This window comes from Stegostoma tigrinum, chromosome 6 (genome assembly GCF_030684315.1).
Source record: "Stegostoma tigrinum isolate sSteTig4 chromosome 6, sSteTig4.hap1, whole genome shotgun sequence".
In the NCBI taxonomy this organism is placed as follows: domain Eukaryota; kingdom Metazoa; phylum Chordata; class Chondrichthyes; order Orectolobiformes; family Stegostomatidae; genus Stegostoma; species Stegostoma tigrinum.
The window spans coordinates 81,884,299-81,899,912 of NC_081359.1; the positions used below are offsets into that span (position 1 = coordinate 81,884,299).

General features: G+C 39.4%; 1 protein-coding gene across 1 annotated transcript; it reads right to left on the reverse strand.

Moving 5' to 3' along the window:
• Positions 1–2,797: 2,797 nt before the first annotated feature.
• LOC125453021 (uncharacterized) lies at positions 2,798–15,272 on the reverse strand. Its single transcript, XM_048532030.2, has 4 exons — positions 14,523–15,272; positions 12,785–12,870; positions 9,164–9,209; positions 2,798–3,014 (listed from the first exon to the last, which is right to left on the reverse strand). Exons 1-4 carry the CDS (start codon positions 15,169–15,171, stop codon positions 2,815–2,817), a joined length of 981 nt encoding a protein of 326 aa, XP_048387987.1. The 5' UTR covers positions 15,172–15,272; the 3' UTR covers positions 2,798–2,814.
• Positions 15,273–15,614: the final 342 nt, after the last annotated feature.

The window sequence follows — 15,614 nt, forward strand, 5'->3', positions numbered from 1 at the left end:
ATCAGGATGTTGTCTGGTATGGAGCGCACTAGCTATGAAGAGACGTTGAGTAGATTAGGATTATTTACATCAGAAAGACGGAGATTGAGGGGGGACCTCATTGAGGTCTACAAAATCACAAGGGGTACAGACAGGGTGGATAGCAAGAAGCTGTTTCCCCAGAGTGGGGGACTCAATTACTAGGGATCATGATTTCAAGGTGAGAGAGGGGAAAAGTTTAAGGGAGATATGCGTGGAAAGTTCTTTACGCAGAGGGTGGTGGGTGCCTGGAATACGTTGCCATTGAGGTGGTGGAGGCGGACACGATAGCGTCATTCAAGATGTAACTAGACACATACATGAATGGGCAGGGAGCACAGGGATACAAATCCTTGGAAAATAGGTGACAGGTTTAGATAGACCACATTTGGAATACTGCGTACAGTGCTGGTTGCCATATTATCAAAAGGATGTGGCTGCTTTGGACAGGGCACAGGGGAGGTTCATCAGGATGTTGTGTGATATGGAGGGCGCTAGCTATGAAGAGATCTGGATCGGCGAAGGCTTGGAGGGCCGAAGGACCTGTTCCTGTGCTGTAATTTTCTTTGTTCTTTGTTTGATGTTCTATAATCCACCTAATCTACACCTCCCTGAATACTATGGGCAACTTATTATTTCATTATTAATATCTCATTAGATGAAATGCATCAATTGGATTCTTGCTCTTATCTGTTTGGAATTTGATTTGACCTCAGATTATTCTCGATAGGCAAGGTATCTCAAAAGTTTAAGCAACACGGGAGGTTAGCTGCTTCACATTATGCTGCTATTATATAGTAACAAACGATGATGCCACGAACTGAGTGCTACCTACAAGCCAAAAAGATATTCTACCTCTCACATGAATGTTAATATTGGTGCCACTGTGATGCCAGGTTTGTGGACCACCACGTCCCAATCATGGGCCAATCAGGTGAGTCCTAGGACATCACTGCAAGAGTTCATTGTCCTTGGCCCAATCATCTTCAACTGTTTACGTGACCTTCCAATGATCATAAGTCTGAAGTGGGAATGTTTCTGACGATTACAACTTTCAGTACCATTTCAAATCCTTTGATACCGAAGCAGTCCCTCTCCATATTCAGCAAGATTTGAACAATTTTCAGACTGGGCCTGAAAATTGGCAAGTAATGTGTGCTGTCCAAGTGCCAGGCAATAACTATCTCCAACAAAAGAGAACCTAATAATCTGCCCAAGACATTTGATGACACCATTGTTTCAAGAATTTAAATACCTCACCTTGGGAGTTATCACAGTTCAGATATCAAACAGGACCACCTATATGAACATTGGGACCACAACAGCAGGACAAATACTGGAAATAAAGCAGCGAGTAACTCACTTCCTGACTCTCCAAAGCCATCCATAAGGCACAAGTCATGAGCATGATAGAGTATTCTCTGTTTGCCTTTGAGAGTGCAGCTTCAGGAAAATTCAAAGCTCAACACCATCCAGAACAAACCAGCAAACTTAGCGGGCACCACATCCATCAACTTTAACAAGCACTCCCTCTATCACCACGTACAGCGGCAACAGTGAGTACACATACATAACATGCAGTGGAGCAACTCATCTTGGTTTCTTCAACGGCACTTGCAAACTCACGACCTCAATCCCCTAGAGGAGGGCAGCAAGCACATAATGTCTACAGACTCTCTTGAGCTGGAATTGGGAAAATTTATTGTCTTATTGTTCCTTCACTACACATATCAAAATTCCAGTTACATAGACTTAATGTCAGATTTGATAAGGGACATGCCAGAAACCTGATTGAAAGATCTGAACTTCAGAACTGCAGCAAAGAGGAGCATGGATATGGCAGAATACAACATATTCACAAATCTTTGGGAAGCAAGGGACCTTGGAGATGAAGAAGTGGTTTGCAAGGACACATAGATCAAAATTAAACATTTATTTTTTTTTAAAAAATGTGATAATGGCACATTTAAAGTGATATATACTCCCTTCCTAACCATGCTATGTGTAAGCGCACTGGTCAAGGAAGGTGGCCAACCTTCTCAAGATTAATTAGGAATGGACAAAGATGCCCACATCTCATAAAATATACAAATAAAGACACGCCAAATGAAACAAACAATTGTCTGGATTGGCAAAACTATTTCATCTTACCTGAACTGAAATCTAATACTGCACAATACATTTAAACCAAACAACACAATGAAACAAACCAAATAGTACTTTAGCTTGAGCCTGGAAACTGCCTCACCCATGTGCAAAGCAGGGGCATCAAAGCATGCAGCTCACTAAATTTTTGTGCTGAAGTGAGGCTAATTATCATTATTTCAAGAATTTAAATACCTCACTGTTCGTAAACCAATAAAATGGACCATTTAATATTAAAGTGTAACTCTAGAATTAGAGTTCAGTTTTTTTCTATATTCTTTGTAAATCAGGAGATTCCACATTGCAATTTCTGGCCAAAGTTTCTTAATAGACAAAATAGCAGCAGCAAGGAATTGCAATGACTTGGATTACAGGGCATAATTTCCAAAAGTCATAATTTGTTAAAAATCACAATAAGTTTATAACTATGGCACTTACAACAGTAATTAAAATGTTCCTTGTGTATCTTCAAATTGAATTCCTTCCTGGATTGTGAGCACGATTGTAAACTGTCTAAATTTATTAAAGTGTATCCATCTAAACTCATAAAAGATGTATGAATCATTATGTTCCTTCGCTTACTTGTTAACTGTATCATCTATTAATATTTTAAAAATGATCAGCCTACCGTTTGCTTCCAAGATAGTCTCTTCACATCATGACTGCTTTTTCAGTAATATGAAACTGCACATCAGGTGAAAGGACAACTAATTCACCATCAGCTGTTAGCTCCAGGTCTTTAACACTCAGGTTTCTATTAAGGTATGGATCCAACACATCTGGAGAATTTTCTTCAGTTTCATGATTAGATTCCCGATGATTGTCTCGACTTCTATCTTTCATGCCACCCTCTGTCCAGGTGCACAATGAAATAAATATTAATTGTTAGAGATTTTGCATATGTTAGTCAGATTACCAAATTAGTGTTTAGAAGAAAACCTTCCTGAATTTATAATTATTAAAAAGAGACTTGATAAATGAACATTAAAAATATTCATTAACAGTTTTCATCTTGAAATATGAGGAAAGAGCAACAATTCTCACTAAATACAATTTAGTAACTCATTAGTAACATTGAAGTTTACATGATATGGAGGTGCGTGTGTTGCACTGGGGTGGGCAAAGTCAGAGATCACACTCCAACAGGTTACAGTCCAACAGGTTTATTTGAAAACAAGTTTTCAGAGCAGAGTCCCTTTGTCAGGTGAAGTGAGAGAGAAAAGCACATAGACACAGAGTTTATAGGCAGAGAGATCAAAGGATCATACAATTGGCACGTGTGCAGTTCTGTCTCCATAAAGATGGCCTCAACCGTGTTCTTGGGGTCATGTCACACTACATGTGATCCCACCACACTTCTGTATCTGTAAAATCTTCCTTACCTTCCTGTTTTGACACCATCACCTAGATAAATTGTCATGATCTCTCTACCTTAATTAGTTTGTACTGTTTTGGATTTCTTATTTGAGATAATGGGAACTGCAGATGCTGGAGAATTCCAAGATAATAAAATGTGAGGCTGGATGAACACAGCAGGCCAAGCAGCATCTCAGGAGCACAAAAGCTGACGTTTCGGGCCTGGACCCTTCACTAGAGAGGGGTCCAGGCCCGAAACGTCAGCTTTTGTGCTCCTGAGATGCTGCTTGGCCTGCTGTGTTCATCCAGCCTCACATTTTATTATCTTGGATTACTTATTACTTTGTTTAGACCCTGGGCATGCAACTCTTATAGCTATCATGTTATTCCAGTCAGTTAGTTTGTCTACAGTACCATTTTTTTTGTAATTATCTGTCTCATTTAATTGGATTATAGGTCATCTCTTCACTAGTTATGCAGCTGTTGACACTTTACTCACATCGAAATACACTTGGTCATCTGCAGAGACTTATTATTTGATGCTCCACTCACAATGGTTGTATGATCTTTCGATCTCTCTCCCTATAAATAAGACTTTAGTACTTTTTCCTACTATTGATGTTAATCTAACTGGTCCGTAATTCTCAATTTTCTTTCTGCCTCCTTTTTTGGAAAGGGTTATAACTGTCACCTTCCAGATTGCTGACATTGTTCCAAAATCTACAAGAATTTTGGAAGATGACTACCAATACACCCACATCCAGTAAACTAGCATGTAGATGAACACCGATGTACAATGGCAGAAATATGCATCTCCTGCATTCTCTTCAACAGCACCTCCCAAGCCGGAAGCTTCTACTATGGAATGGAGCTCTTCAGCCACGAAGAGAGGCTAGATTAGCTCTGGTTGTTTTCTTTAGAACTGAGAAGGTCGGAGGGGAGATCTGATAGAAATGCATAAGACCATGAGAGATAGGGACAGGGTGGACAGAAAAGCAACTGGTCCCCTCAATAACAAGGGCATAATCGTAAACATAAAGACGAGAGGATTTAAGAAAACACATTTTCCCCAGAGGTCATGCAGGTCTGCAAAGCACCGCCTAGGAGGATACTTGAGACACGGCAATTCGAATCCTACAGCACCGAACAGGCAGGAAACCTCACAACCTTTAAAAGTACTTGGATGGACACTTGAAGTGTCAAAACATTCAAGGCTATGACCCTAGTGCAGGAATCAGTGACTAGTGTGAGTAGCAGTATATTTTTGGTAGTACAGATTCGGTGGGTTGAAGGGCCTGTTCAGTGCTGTAGGATTCAAATTGCTGTGGGTCAGGAGTGGCACGTAGGCCAGACCAGGTGAGCCAGCTGGCTTTTTACAACAATTGACAATGGTTATATGGTCACCATTAAGCTAGCTTTTTTTCTAGTTCCAGATATTTATTGAATTGAAATTTCACCATCTGCCATTTTGGGATTCAAACCCACACCCCCAGTATAATTGCTGAGGCAGATAGTTTGTTTTATATCAGATAACAATTGCAGAATCCAATAAGCTATTAATTCATTGTGTAGATTATTGAGATATTTAAGCATGGAGCTGCATAAATGTCGGCATTACTGCAAATTTTGTTTGCATCGTAATCTGTACACAAACTCACAAGTGTTCGCTACTGATATTGCTATGCTCAGATATTCCAAAAACTAAATGGAAGTCACTACCACAAGGGATAGTAGAGGCAAACACATGTATGCCTTTATGGAATATCTATTGATGCACATTATTAAGGAAGGAATATACTATTCAGTTAGATGAATAGTGGGAAGAGGCTCATCTGGAACATAAAGAATGGACTGATCTATTACCAAGCGCTTGGTTTCAGTGCTCTTAATACTCAATAACAATATGATGCACATATTGACAACTATGTCATTTGGACTTCAATAAAGAATAATGGGAAAAATAAATGATTCCTGTAACAAGTAACAACAATAATAATAAATTATTTGAGCCCTCACTTTTTTCATTATTTTTATTTTATTCTTCTGTCAATTTTGGCTTGGCGCTGTGAACTGGGAACTGTGAGATAAAGGAAACTTTTAGGCTGTAGCTAACAGCTTGTCTTAAAGGAAAAGAGACCAACAAGTATTTGTTTATTCATGAGGCCAGGCGTGGAAGCTAATTTTAGGTTGGTTCCTGATTAAAACAGTCTGCAGATGTTTTGTCACCATAGAAGAACATTATGTTTAAACAGACAGAAGATGGCTATTAACAAAGCCAGTACCTTGGAAATGGTTCCAGGAAGTTTGGAAAAGACCTTGTGCTCAAGCAAATGGCAGACGCTGAAAAGTACCTGGGATCTTGCGGAGGAGACAGGCTGTCTGTCAAGGAGTGGACAGAGTTTCAGTAGGGTTTTGGACTCTGTCCTGGAATGAGTAGGCTGTCTGTTAATGCTACAGCATGAAGATCTACCTAACCTCCAACAGCAGCTATTAGAAGCTCAGAGAATTGAAAACTAAGTTAGCAGTATTATTGCCATTTTCTGAGTGAACTGTAAACATGTGCCTGATCAACATTTTCAGAAAATCAAGCAAGACACTATTAGCTGTGCCGGTGGAACAATGCATTGTGTAAACCAATAAAGTAATCTGGCCAATTTTATATTTTATTTTATTCATTCTTCTGAATGGAGCTGAAAACAAAGGTTTTGTGTGTTTATAGCATAGATCAATTAGATTACTTTGCTGTTTAATTCTTGGTCTACTAAAGTTACTACATTGTTAATAAATTGCTAGGTCTTTTAAAATGAAACTCAGTATCTGGAATTGATTATTCGCGGAGTCTGGGATTGGTTAGTCAAAAGGTCTGGTTAGCAAGTACCGGGGTCAATTTTAAACAATCTTTGAAGGCTTTAATTTTACTGAGATAGCAAGAACTGCAGATGCTGAAGTCAGAGATAACACAGTGAAGAGCTGGAGGTAAGACAGCAAGCGTCAGAGGAGCAGGAAAGTTGAGGTTTCGGGTCGGAAAGAAGGGTCCCGACCCGAAACCACAACTTTTCTGCTCCTCTGATGCTGCCTAGCCTGCTGCATTACCTCCAGCTCCACACTGTTTAATTTTAGATAACAAAATGTGTAGCTGGATGAACACTGCAGGCCAAGCAGCATCTCAGGAGCACAAAAGCTGACGTTTCGGGCCTAGACCCTTCATCAGAGATCGCTGTTTAACTTTACTGTGTTGTTACTGTGTGGTGAATACAAAGGCAGAAGGGCTGATTTTGTTCAGCTGTTTGTCTCCATGACAGAACAAAATATAAGGGGAGGTGGTGGCACCTCCTATTATCATTGGACTAGTAACCCAGAGGTTTGCTCTCTAGACAAGGATGTGAATCCCACCAAAAGCAGATGGTGAAATAGAAAATAAATTAACAAAATCTGGCTAATCTGAAACAAAACATTGTGAACCTGATGGGCTTTTCATGAGAGCAATGTTCTTTACGGAAATAATGCCTGACCTGGCCTATAATAATAACTCCAGACCCACAGCAAGAGACTGGCCTGGTAGGCAGTTCATTTAAAGGGCAAATATTAGGGTTAGAATCATTTAGGCTGGCCTGGCTAAAGGACATCCACATCCTAAGAAAGATTAAAGACCAAACAAATACATAAAAGTTGACACAACTTCCAAGCTCATGTTACTACTTACAAATGCTTGGTTGTGGAGGTTATAACACTGCAAAGCAAGTTGTTTAATCATTTGCCAGGTATGATAAAATCAAGTATGCACAGTTTGACCACTGACCCTTAGCTTCAGATACAAACATATGCTAATAGTGTGCGTGCAACTTCTCTAATAATTGCAAAGAAAATTAGCTTGGCCTTTTGCACATTAGGTTTCAATTGGACTGAAATTACAAATTTACTCTCAATGCAGAACAAGAAGTGTGTTAATTTAGAGAAAACACCCCAAGATTCAGGTAAAATAATACATTGAGGACAGTGTGAAATGAGGTCTGTTCTCCACAATCAATGACTAAACTGTTTGTAATACTGGCAAAAGTTGCACAATTTATACATCTTAAATGGATGAACAAACAAAATCCACTGAATGCTCAGTAAATAATATTTCAAAAGAAAACCAGAGATTTTGAAATTGATACATCAGAATGCAAAAGGTTTTAACAACTTTTAATATAACTCCATAAATCATGTCTATTAATCCATTAACCCATTAATTCGTGGTTATAATACTAACTGCAGATTTCCATGTACTAGCCAGCCCCATTCAAACTAATGCAGGGGCTCGCAATCGTATCAGGTTACAACCATTTCAACTTGCGGCTACACCCCGCTTGAAAGTGCAGTCATCCATAACGCGCTATGGAAACAATCCCATTTAAACAAGACTGACATTTCATTCAAAGATGCAGTCAGGCGTGACGGCTAACAAAACTGCACAGACGCTACAGCATGGAACCTTTCTGCACCCCCGCACCAAAAACAGTGTCGTTTGATATTAAAATCCAACTGAATAGCTGCTGTTAGCAAGTCGTTTATCTTCTCCCTCCAGCTAGAGTAGCTCTCAGTATCAAAGGTGATAATTGGATAGCCCTCTTCCTGTTAAAGTTAGAGATAATGGGAACTGCAGATGCTGGAGAATCCAAGAATGGATGAAGGGTCTAGGCGCGAACCGTCAGCTTTTGTGTTCCAGAGATGCTGTTTGGCCTGCTGTGTTCATCCAGCTTCACACTTTATTATCCTGTTAAAGTTACTTCCCTGCAGACTTTTCCTGTATATTAGGTAACCAGGGACTTGTCCCAAGTTTTTAAATTCAATATGCCCATAAAACTTTACTCCACTAATAAAACTAACAAATGCTATGCAGTGTATGTAAGCAACCTTTAAACTACAAATAAAACTAACGGTGCTATGTCCAGACCTGCGCGACCTTGAATGAATGAATGAAACTGACAGCACTACGATAAACAAGTGTGACCTCGAAACCGAATGAATGAATGAATGAATGAATGAATGGTAACAAAGTGTGAAGCTGAATGAACACAGCAGGCCAAGCAGCATCTCAGGAGCACAAAAGCTGATGTTTCAGGCCTAGACCCTTGGCCTGCTGTGTTCATCCAGCTCCACACTTGTGTTATCTTGGATTCTCCAGCATCAGCAGTTCCCATTATCTCTGAATGAATGAATCACGGTAAGTGGATGAAGGGTCTAGGCCCGAAACGTCAGCTTTTGTGCTCTTGAGATGCTGCTTGGCCTGCTGTGTTCATCCAGCTCCACACTTTGTTATCTTGGATTCTTCAGCATCTGCAGTTCCCATGATCTCTGACCCCAGTAACATTTAGCACATGTTTAAACCATTTCCTGCAAAACAGTTTTTGTACAATATCTAATGCTTAACACTCAAGTGTTAGAATGATAATGTACGCTTGAATTCTGTATAAAACGGTTGCGCTTTTGAGCTATGATTTTAGGATTCTATTTCACCTTACATCGTGCTGCCGCGAAAGTACAACAAAGCGGCTATTTTCACCACTCACTGATCCTGGTCGTCTGGTTCTTTGAAAGCAATCTCACAAATTTTTGACAAGACAGACCTCAGTTTATCCATTCCAAAAGTGGGTGAACTCACCTTTGAAGGTGTTTGGATCCATTGATGAAATTTGTTTTAGCCTTTTCTAAAAGACAAATATTTAAATTCAGTTAAATATTTTTCTCATTTGAAGTAAATCAATTATCCTTCAAAGCAATATTTACAGGCTGTGAGAGCACACTTATTGGAAAAATCTGAAAATCCTGGGATTGCCAGTTTCTAATTCAGTTTTTAAACCAAGCAGCTGGTCACATTGACAGGCTGGGATAAGATGCAGGCAACTGGAAATGACTGTGGCAGAAGCAGAACTCAAGAGCATGGCAATCAGGAAGGAGAGATCACACAATGCAAGGTAGAAAAGTGGGGTCAGTGAAGAGCAATCAGAAGGGAGGGGGCCAAATCTAGGGTGAGTGGTATTTTGTGATTTAACCTTGCAGTTACACATGACCCAATAAACAAACACACAATCTCCCCCTCTCCACTTTCTAGGAAAATACTTCATTCTACGATGCATTGGCTTTCCAGCTAATAAACCCAGATATCTTTTACTGCAACCATTGCAGATAAAAACCTTGCTGCTCCTCTTTCTCCCACAGCACTATTCAGGAGTTGGAACATTTATTTCAATAAAGTGGGAATTGAAATGTGACCCTTCAAGTTCACAACAGTAACTGAATTTCCACTGGACAAACAAAATGTAGATTAGGGGGCCAAACACCTAAATTCTCTTCATATACGAGACCCTGAGTTTCTTGTCCACTTCAGTTTTCCACTCTGACATTTACCCTTTCTTAGTACAGATAATTAATTCAAGACAGCACCTGCCTTAGTCCACCCAGAAATTTCACAGCCCCACAATGTGAACACTGAACTAGACCTAGCTTCAAACCTTAGCAACATACTTACTTTTCTCTGTAGGAGGTATGATTTGAAATAGGCCTATCAACATATTAATAGAAGCAAATGGACATTTCAGGAAAGGTTTTTTAAAATCAGAAAGCAGCATTTTGTGGGAGAAATCTACTTTGTTAAGTTAGTCTGCATACCTTCCCCCGAAGGACTGGTCCTGATTTTGTTATGAGCAATGAATAAACAGCTTTCGCTATCATCCTCACACACTTGCACAAAAATATCAATTGCTTGACTATAGACATTTTAACTCATCAGGCAACAGTTTATATTCAGCACACCCAACACATGATTTTGGAGGAAGCAGCAGGGAAACGGTTCAAACAGATTCAAAATGGCAAAACAGGTAGTGAGGAACATGCAATTAAATTGAAATCATTGTGCAAGAAATAAAATAAAACTTGGCTCATACACATTGGATTAAGAAAAAGGCATGAAAATAAAAATCCTTCAAGATGAGTTTTCTTGAGGGAATAAGACTTGCAAAATTAATTTTTCCGATTGTTAAACAGTGATTTTGTGTAATTGAAAACCAAGAGTCACTTAACTGAACATGTGTTTTATGTATAAATGATAGATAAAAAGACTAAGTGCAGATCTTAACAGTGAATTCTGTGCAATTCTGTGCAAAGCTGCAAATACAGGAAATGGAGGAAGGTATCTCGACAGCAACTTTGAATTTCAGTATTTTACTGCATATATAGGGTGGCACAGTGGTTAGCCTAGCTACCTCACAGCACCAGGGACCCGTTTCCAGTTCTGACCTTATAATGGAGGGCAGGTCATTGATGAAACATTTGAAGATGGATGGACCTAGCGCGCCACCCCGAGGAACTCCTGCAGAGATGTCCTGGAGCAGAGATAACTGATCCTCCACAACCACATCCATCTTCCTTTGTGACAGGTATGACTCAAACTAGTGAAAAGTTTTCCCTCCAATTCATTGACTCCAGTTTTTCTCAAGCTCCTCAATGCCACACTCAGTCAAGTGCATCCTTGATGTCAAGGTCATTTACTGTCATGTCACCTCTAGAATTCAGCTCTTTTGTCTGTGTTTGAACCAAGGTTGTAGTGAAGTTATATGGTCAGTGGCCCTACTGAAATCCAAACTGAGCTTCACTGAGCAAATTATTGTTGAGTTAGTGCTGCTCCATAGTACTGCTGATGACATGTTTTAAAAGACTTACTCATAGGATATGGGCATCACTGATGAAGCCAGTGTTAACAGCCCATCCTTAGTTGCCCAAAAGACAGTTAAGACTCAACTACTGACCACAGTAAGGATGGCAGTTTCCTTTCCTGAAGAACATTAGTGAGCCAGATAGATTTTTCTAACAATCAACAACGAATTTTAGTGAATTCAAATTCAACCATCTGCTATGTGAGGATTCAAATCCAAGGTCCCAGAACATAGAACAATATAGTGCAGAACAGGCCCTTCGGCCCTCGATGTTGCGCCAAACAATCTGTGAACTAATCTAAGCTCATCCCCCTACACTATCCCATCATCATCCATATGCTTATCCAAGGACTGTTTAAATGCTCCTAATGTGGCTGAGTTCACTACATTGGCAAGCAAGGCGTTCCACGCCCTTACCACTCTGAGTAAAGAACCTGCCTCTGACATCTGTCTTAAATCTATCACCCCTCAATTTGTAGCTATGCCCCCTCGTACAAGCTGACATCATCATCCTTGGAAAAAGACTCTCATGGTCCACCCTATCTAATCCTCTGATCATCTTGTATGTCTCTATTAAATCCCCCCTTAGCCTCCTTCTCTCCAATGAGAACAGACCCAAGTCCCTCAGCCTTTCCTCATAAGGCCTTCACTCCAGACCAGGCAACCTTCTGGTAAATCTCCTCTGCACCTTTTCCAATGCTTCCACATCTCTCCTGTAATGGAGCGACTGGAACTGCATGGAATATTCCAAGTGAGGCCCCACTAGCATTTTGTACAGTTGCAGCATGACATCACAGCTCCGGGACACAATCCCTCTACCAATAAAACCGAACACTCCGTAAGCCTTCTTAACAGCACTATCAACCTGGGTGGCAACTTTCAGGGATCTATGTACATGGACACCAAGATCCCTCTGCACATCAACACTACCAAGAATCTTTCCATTGACCCAGTATTCTGCCTTCCTATTATTCTTCCCAAAGTGAATCACCTCACATTTATCTGCATTGAACTCCATTTGCCACCTTTCAGACCAATTCTGCAGTTTATCCAAGTCTCCCTGCAACATTCTTCCACACTTTCCACCGCTCCACCGACTTTAGTGTCATCTGCAAACTTACTAACCCATCCACCTATGCCTGTGTCCAAGTCATTATAAAAATGACAAACAGCAGTGGTCCCAAAGCAGATCCTTATGGCACACCACTAGTAACCGGACTCCAGGCTGAATATTTTCCATCAACCACCACTCGTTGCCTTCTTGCAGAAAGCCAGTTTCTAATCCAAACTGCTAAATCTCCCTCAATTCCAGGAACTGTGTTTCCAGGATTAAGTCTGGTGATAATACGACAAGACCATTGCTTACCCTTTTAATGAATATTATTCAAACGTTTCAGCCGGATCTTTTGCATCATTGTGCGCGGCTCCCCAAATGTACACAAAAATCCAGTAGCATTAATAAGTTGCTAACATCATCATTATATTTTACTTTTTACACAAAGAAACATCTAAATATCTGCAACATCATAATTTGGCATTACTTTAAAAACAGAAAACTTATGATAACTTACCTCCACTGACTTCTTCCACTGTGAATGTATCATTTTTGCTGTTTGCTCGTCTAAATGAACTTTACAGTCTTCAGCACGTAGAAGGCCTGAAACAAGAAGGAGACTCTAAATCACAACAATACTTTCTAAATTGTAAATTTTACTTGGATTAACATTTCTAACAAATAGCAAACACAATATCAAATAATAATCCATGTTATTCAGTGAACTAAAATATGCATTATATGGGATACTGTTGTAACACTTAAAGGATTTAGATAAAAATTAAATTTTACATTGAAGTATTGCTTGGAAGCATTGGAAAGGGTGCAGAGGAGATTTACCAGGATGTTGCTTGGTATGGAGGGAAGGTCTTATGAGGAAAGGCTGAGGGACTTGAGGCTGTTTTTGTTAGAGAGAAGAAGGTTAAGAGGTGACTTGATAGAGATATACAAGTTGATCAGAGGATTAGATAGGGTGGACAGTGAGAGCCTTTTTCCTCGGATGGAGATGGCTAGTACGAGGGGGCATAGCTTTAAATTGAGGAGCGATAGAAATAGGACAGATGTCAGCGGTAGGTTCTTTACTCAGAGAGTAGTAAGGGCGTGGAATGCCCTGCCTGCAACTGTCGTAGACTCACCAACTTTAAGGGCATTTAAATGGTCATTGGATAAACATATGGACGATAATGGAACAGTGTAGATTAGATGGGCTTCAGATTGGTTTCACAGGTTGGCGCAACATTGAGGGCCGAAGGGCTTGTACTGCGCTGTAATGTTCTATGTTGTACATTCATTGAGGATGAGGTTGTTTAATAAATGCAGTCCCATTCAATAAATACTTTGGATAAGGAGGGATAATTCTACAGGCTATTGAATTTTGACAACCGTGGCAGTCTTTCAAAGTTTAACAGCCAGTAAAACAAATTAATGACATGGAAATGAAAAGACAAGTTTTTCTGCAAACCCACAAATATCTCACAATGTCTACAAATATGAAGAGGCAACTATTGGCTTTGTCTTGGATATTTTCAAGATCATGGTGCTGGAGACTGGATTATGATTATCTTCCTGTATTGGCAATACTTAAGCATACTCTAGTAAAGCCCAAGGACGCAGAAGTTGGACATGTAATTTGAACTAAATATTTTGCCATTCAGAGATGCCATCACTTGACCAAACTGAAAGAAACACTGAAATGAAGTCACACAAATCATTGATATAACAAGGTGTAGCATTGGATGAACACAGCAGGCCAAGCAGCATCAGAGAAGCAGGAAAGCCGACATTTCAGGTCTGGACCCTTCTTCAGAAAAAATCTCTTCCAAGAGATTAATAATTTGACAGGTTCAGGAAAACAATGTTTGTTACCATCCCAAGAAAGCTCAGGCTTATTTCTCAGTTTGTATTTAATAAATTTTTTTGTTGACAAACTGTCAGATGGCAGGCATTATGCTAAGTAACATTAAGAGCTGAACATAGCTTAGCATTTATAGATAAATGAAAGGACGGAAACTATAATCTGCTCATTTCATTCATGACACAAAGAATTGCTGCATTTATTTGGACTAGTAAAATACTTTAATTTCAACACAAACATCACTTGAATACTAAAAATTAAAAGCATTTCATTTTTAATTATTACATACACATACTTCAAAACAATTACACAAATCAGAATCATTATGGATTCAAAGGACGATGGATGCATGGAGAGGAAGAAAAACATGCTTTAATTCTCTTAGCACATCTCAACTTACCAGGATCAATACCAGGCGACCCAAACAACTCTACAAGCTGTAATGAAAATTCAAGTGGTAACTGCAGTTCAAGAAAAGGGCATTTTTCCGAGCACTTTAGAAGTTCTTGGTCAATGGTTTGTCTTGATTTTTCTGCTAATTCACATCCAACATACGGACTGCAGGTTGACGCTCTGTATTGCTTGAACTGAGACAAATAATGTTTTTTCTTCACGTTGTCTAATTTGTCGCAAAAAGCTTCAGGAGAACTGAAGATGTTTGCATGAGGCAAAGACAGTGAAGTTGGTTTTTCTGTGAAAGCTGTTTTGCTTTGGTTTAATCTAGTCACAGAAGAATTAATGGGACACATTTGTGTTTCACTTGGTGGAGGTGAAAGCAGATTATGCATTGTTTCATCTCTGACAGTGTGCCATGACTGTACATTACACGATTCATCTTGTGTCTGTTTAATCAAGCTGTTTTTACTTCTGCTTTCTCTGTTTACACTATTATAGGTTGTTTTGCACAATGAAATGGTTTTACAGAATTGAGAACCCTCAACAACCTTTTGGTCCAGTTTTTCATAGCATGTTTCTGTGGTTTCCAGTATGCCAAGTTTTGTTTTTGCTATTTCACTCTGAAAGACATTAGTTGCTGACAGACTGCTCATTGGTTTGGTTTCATTTATAAAGAATTCATGCCTTCTGTTTTTTTCCGAATCCACTGGGGTGTGTCGAGAAATCTGAAAAGTAGGTGCTAATCTGCAGAATTTTTTTTGTTTTCGTCTGGAATTTATCCTGGTGAAGGGTGGATTATAAACATAATCTTGCAATATTACCTCTTTATCAGTTTCATTAATCCATTTATCACCACAAAAACTGTGATTTTCTTTCATGCCATCAGCTGTTTCAGAAAGAATGTTAGGAAGTGCAAATGATTTCATTTTAGAAGAGTTATCTTGCTTGCACAGTGGCAGAACACAATTGTTTTCTTGAGAAACTCTCTTATTGGAAGAGCTTTCAGGAGAAAGGAGCCTACGAGTCAATGGATTATTTTCAAACTGATTTTTAACTAAAATATCTCTATGTTTGAATCGATATTCTTCCTTTTGCC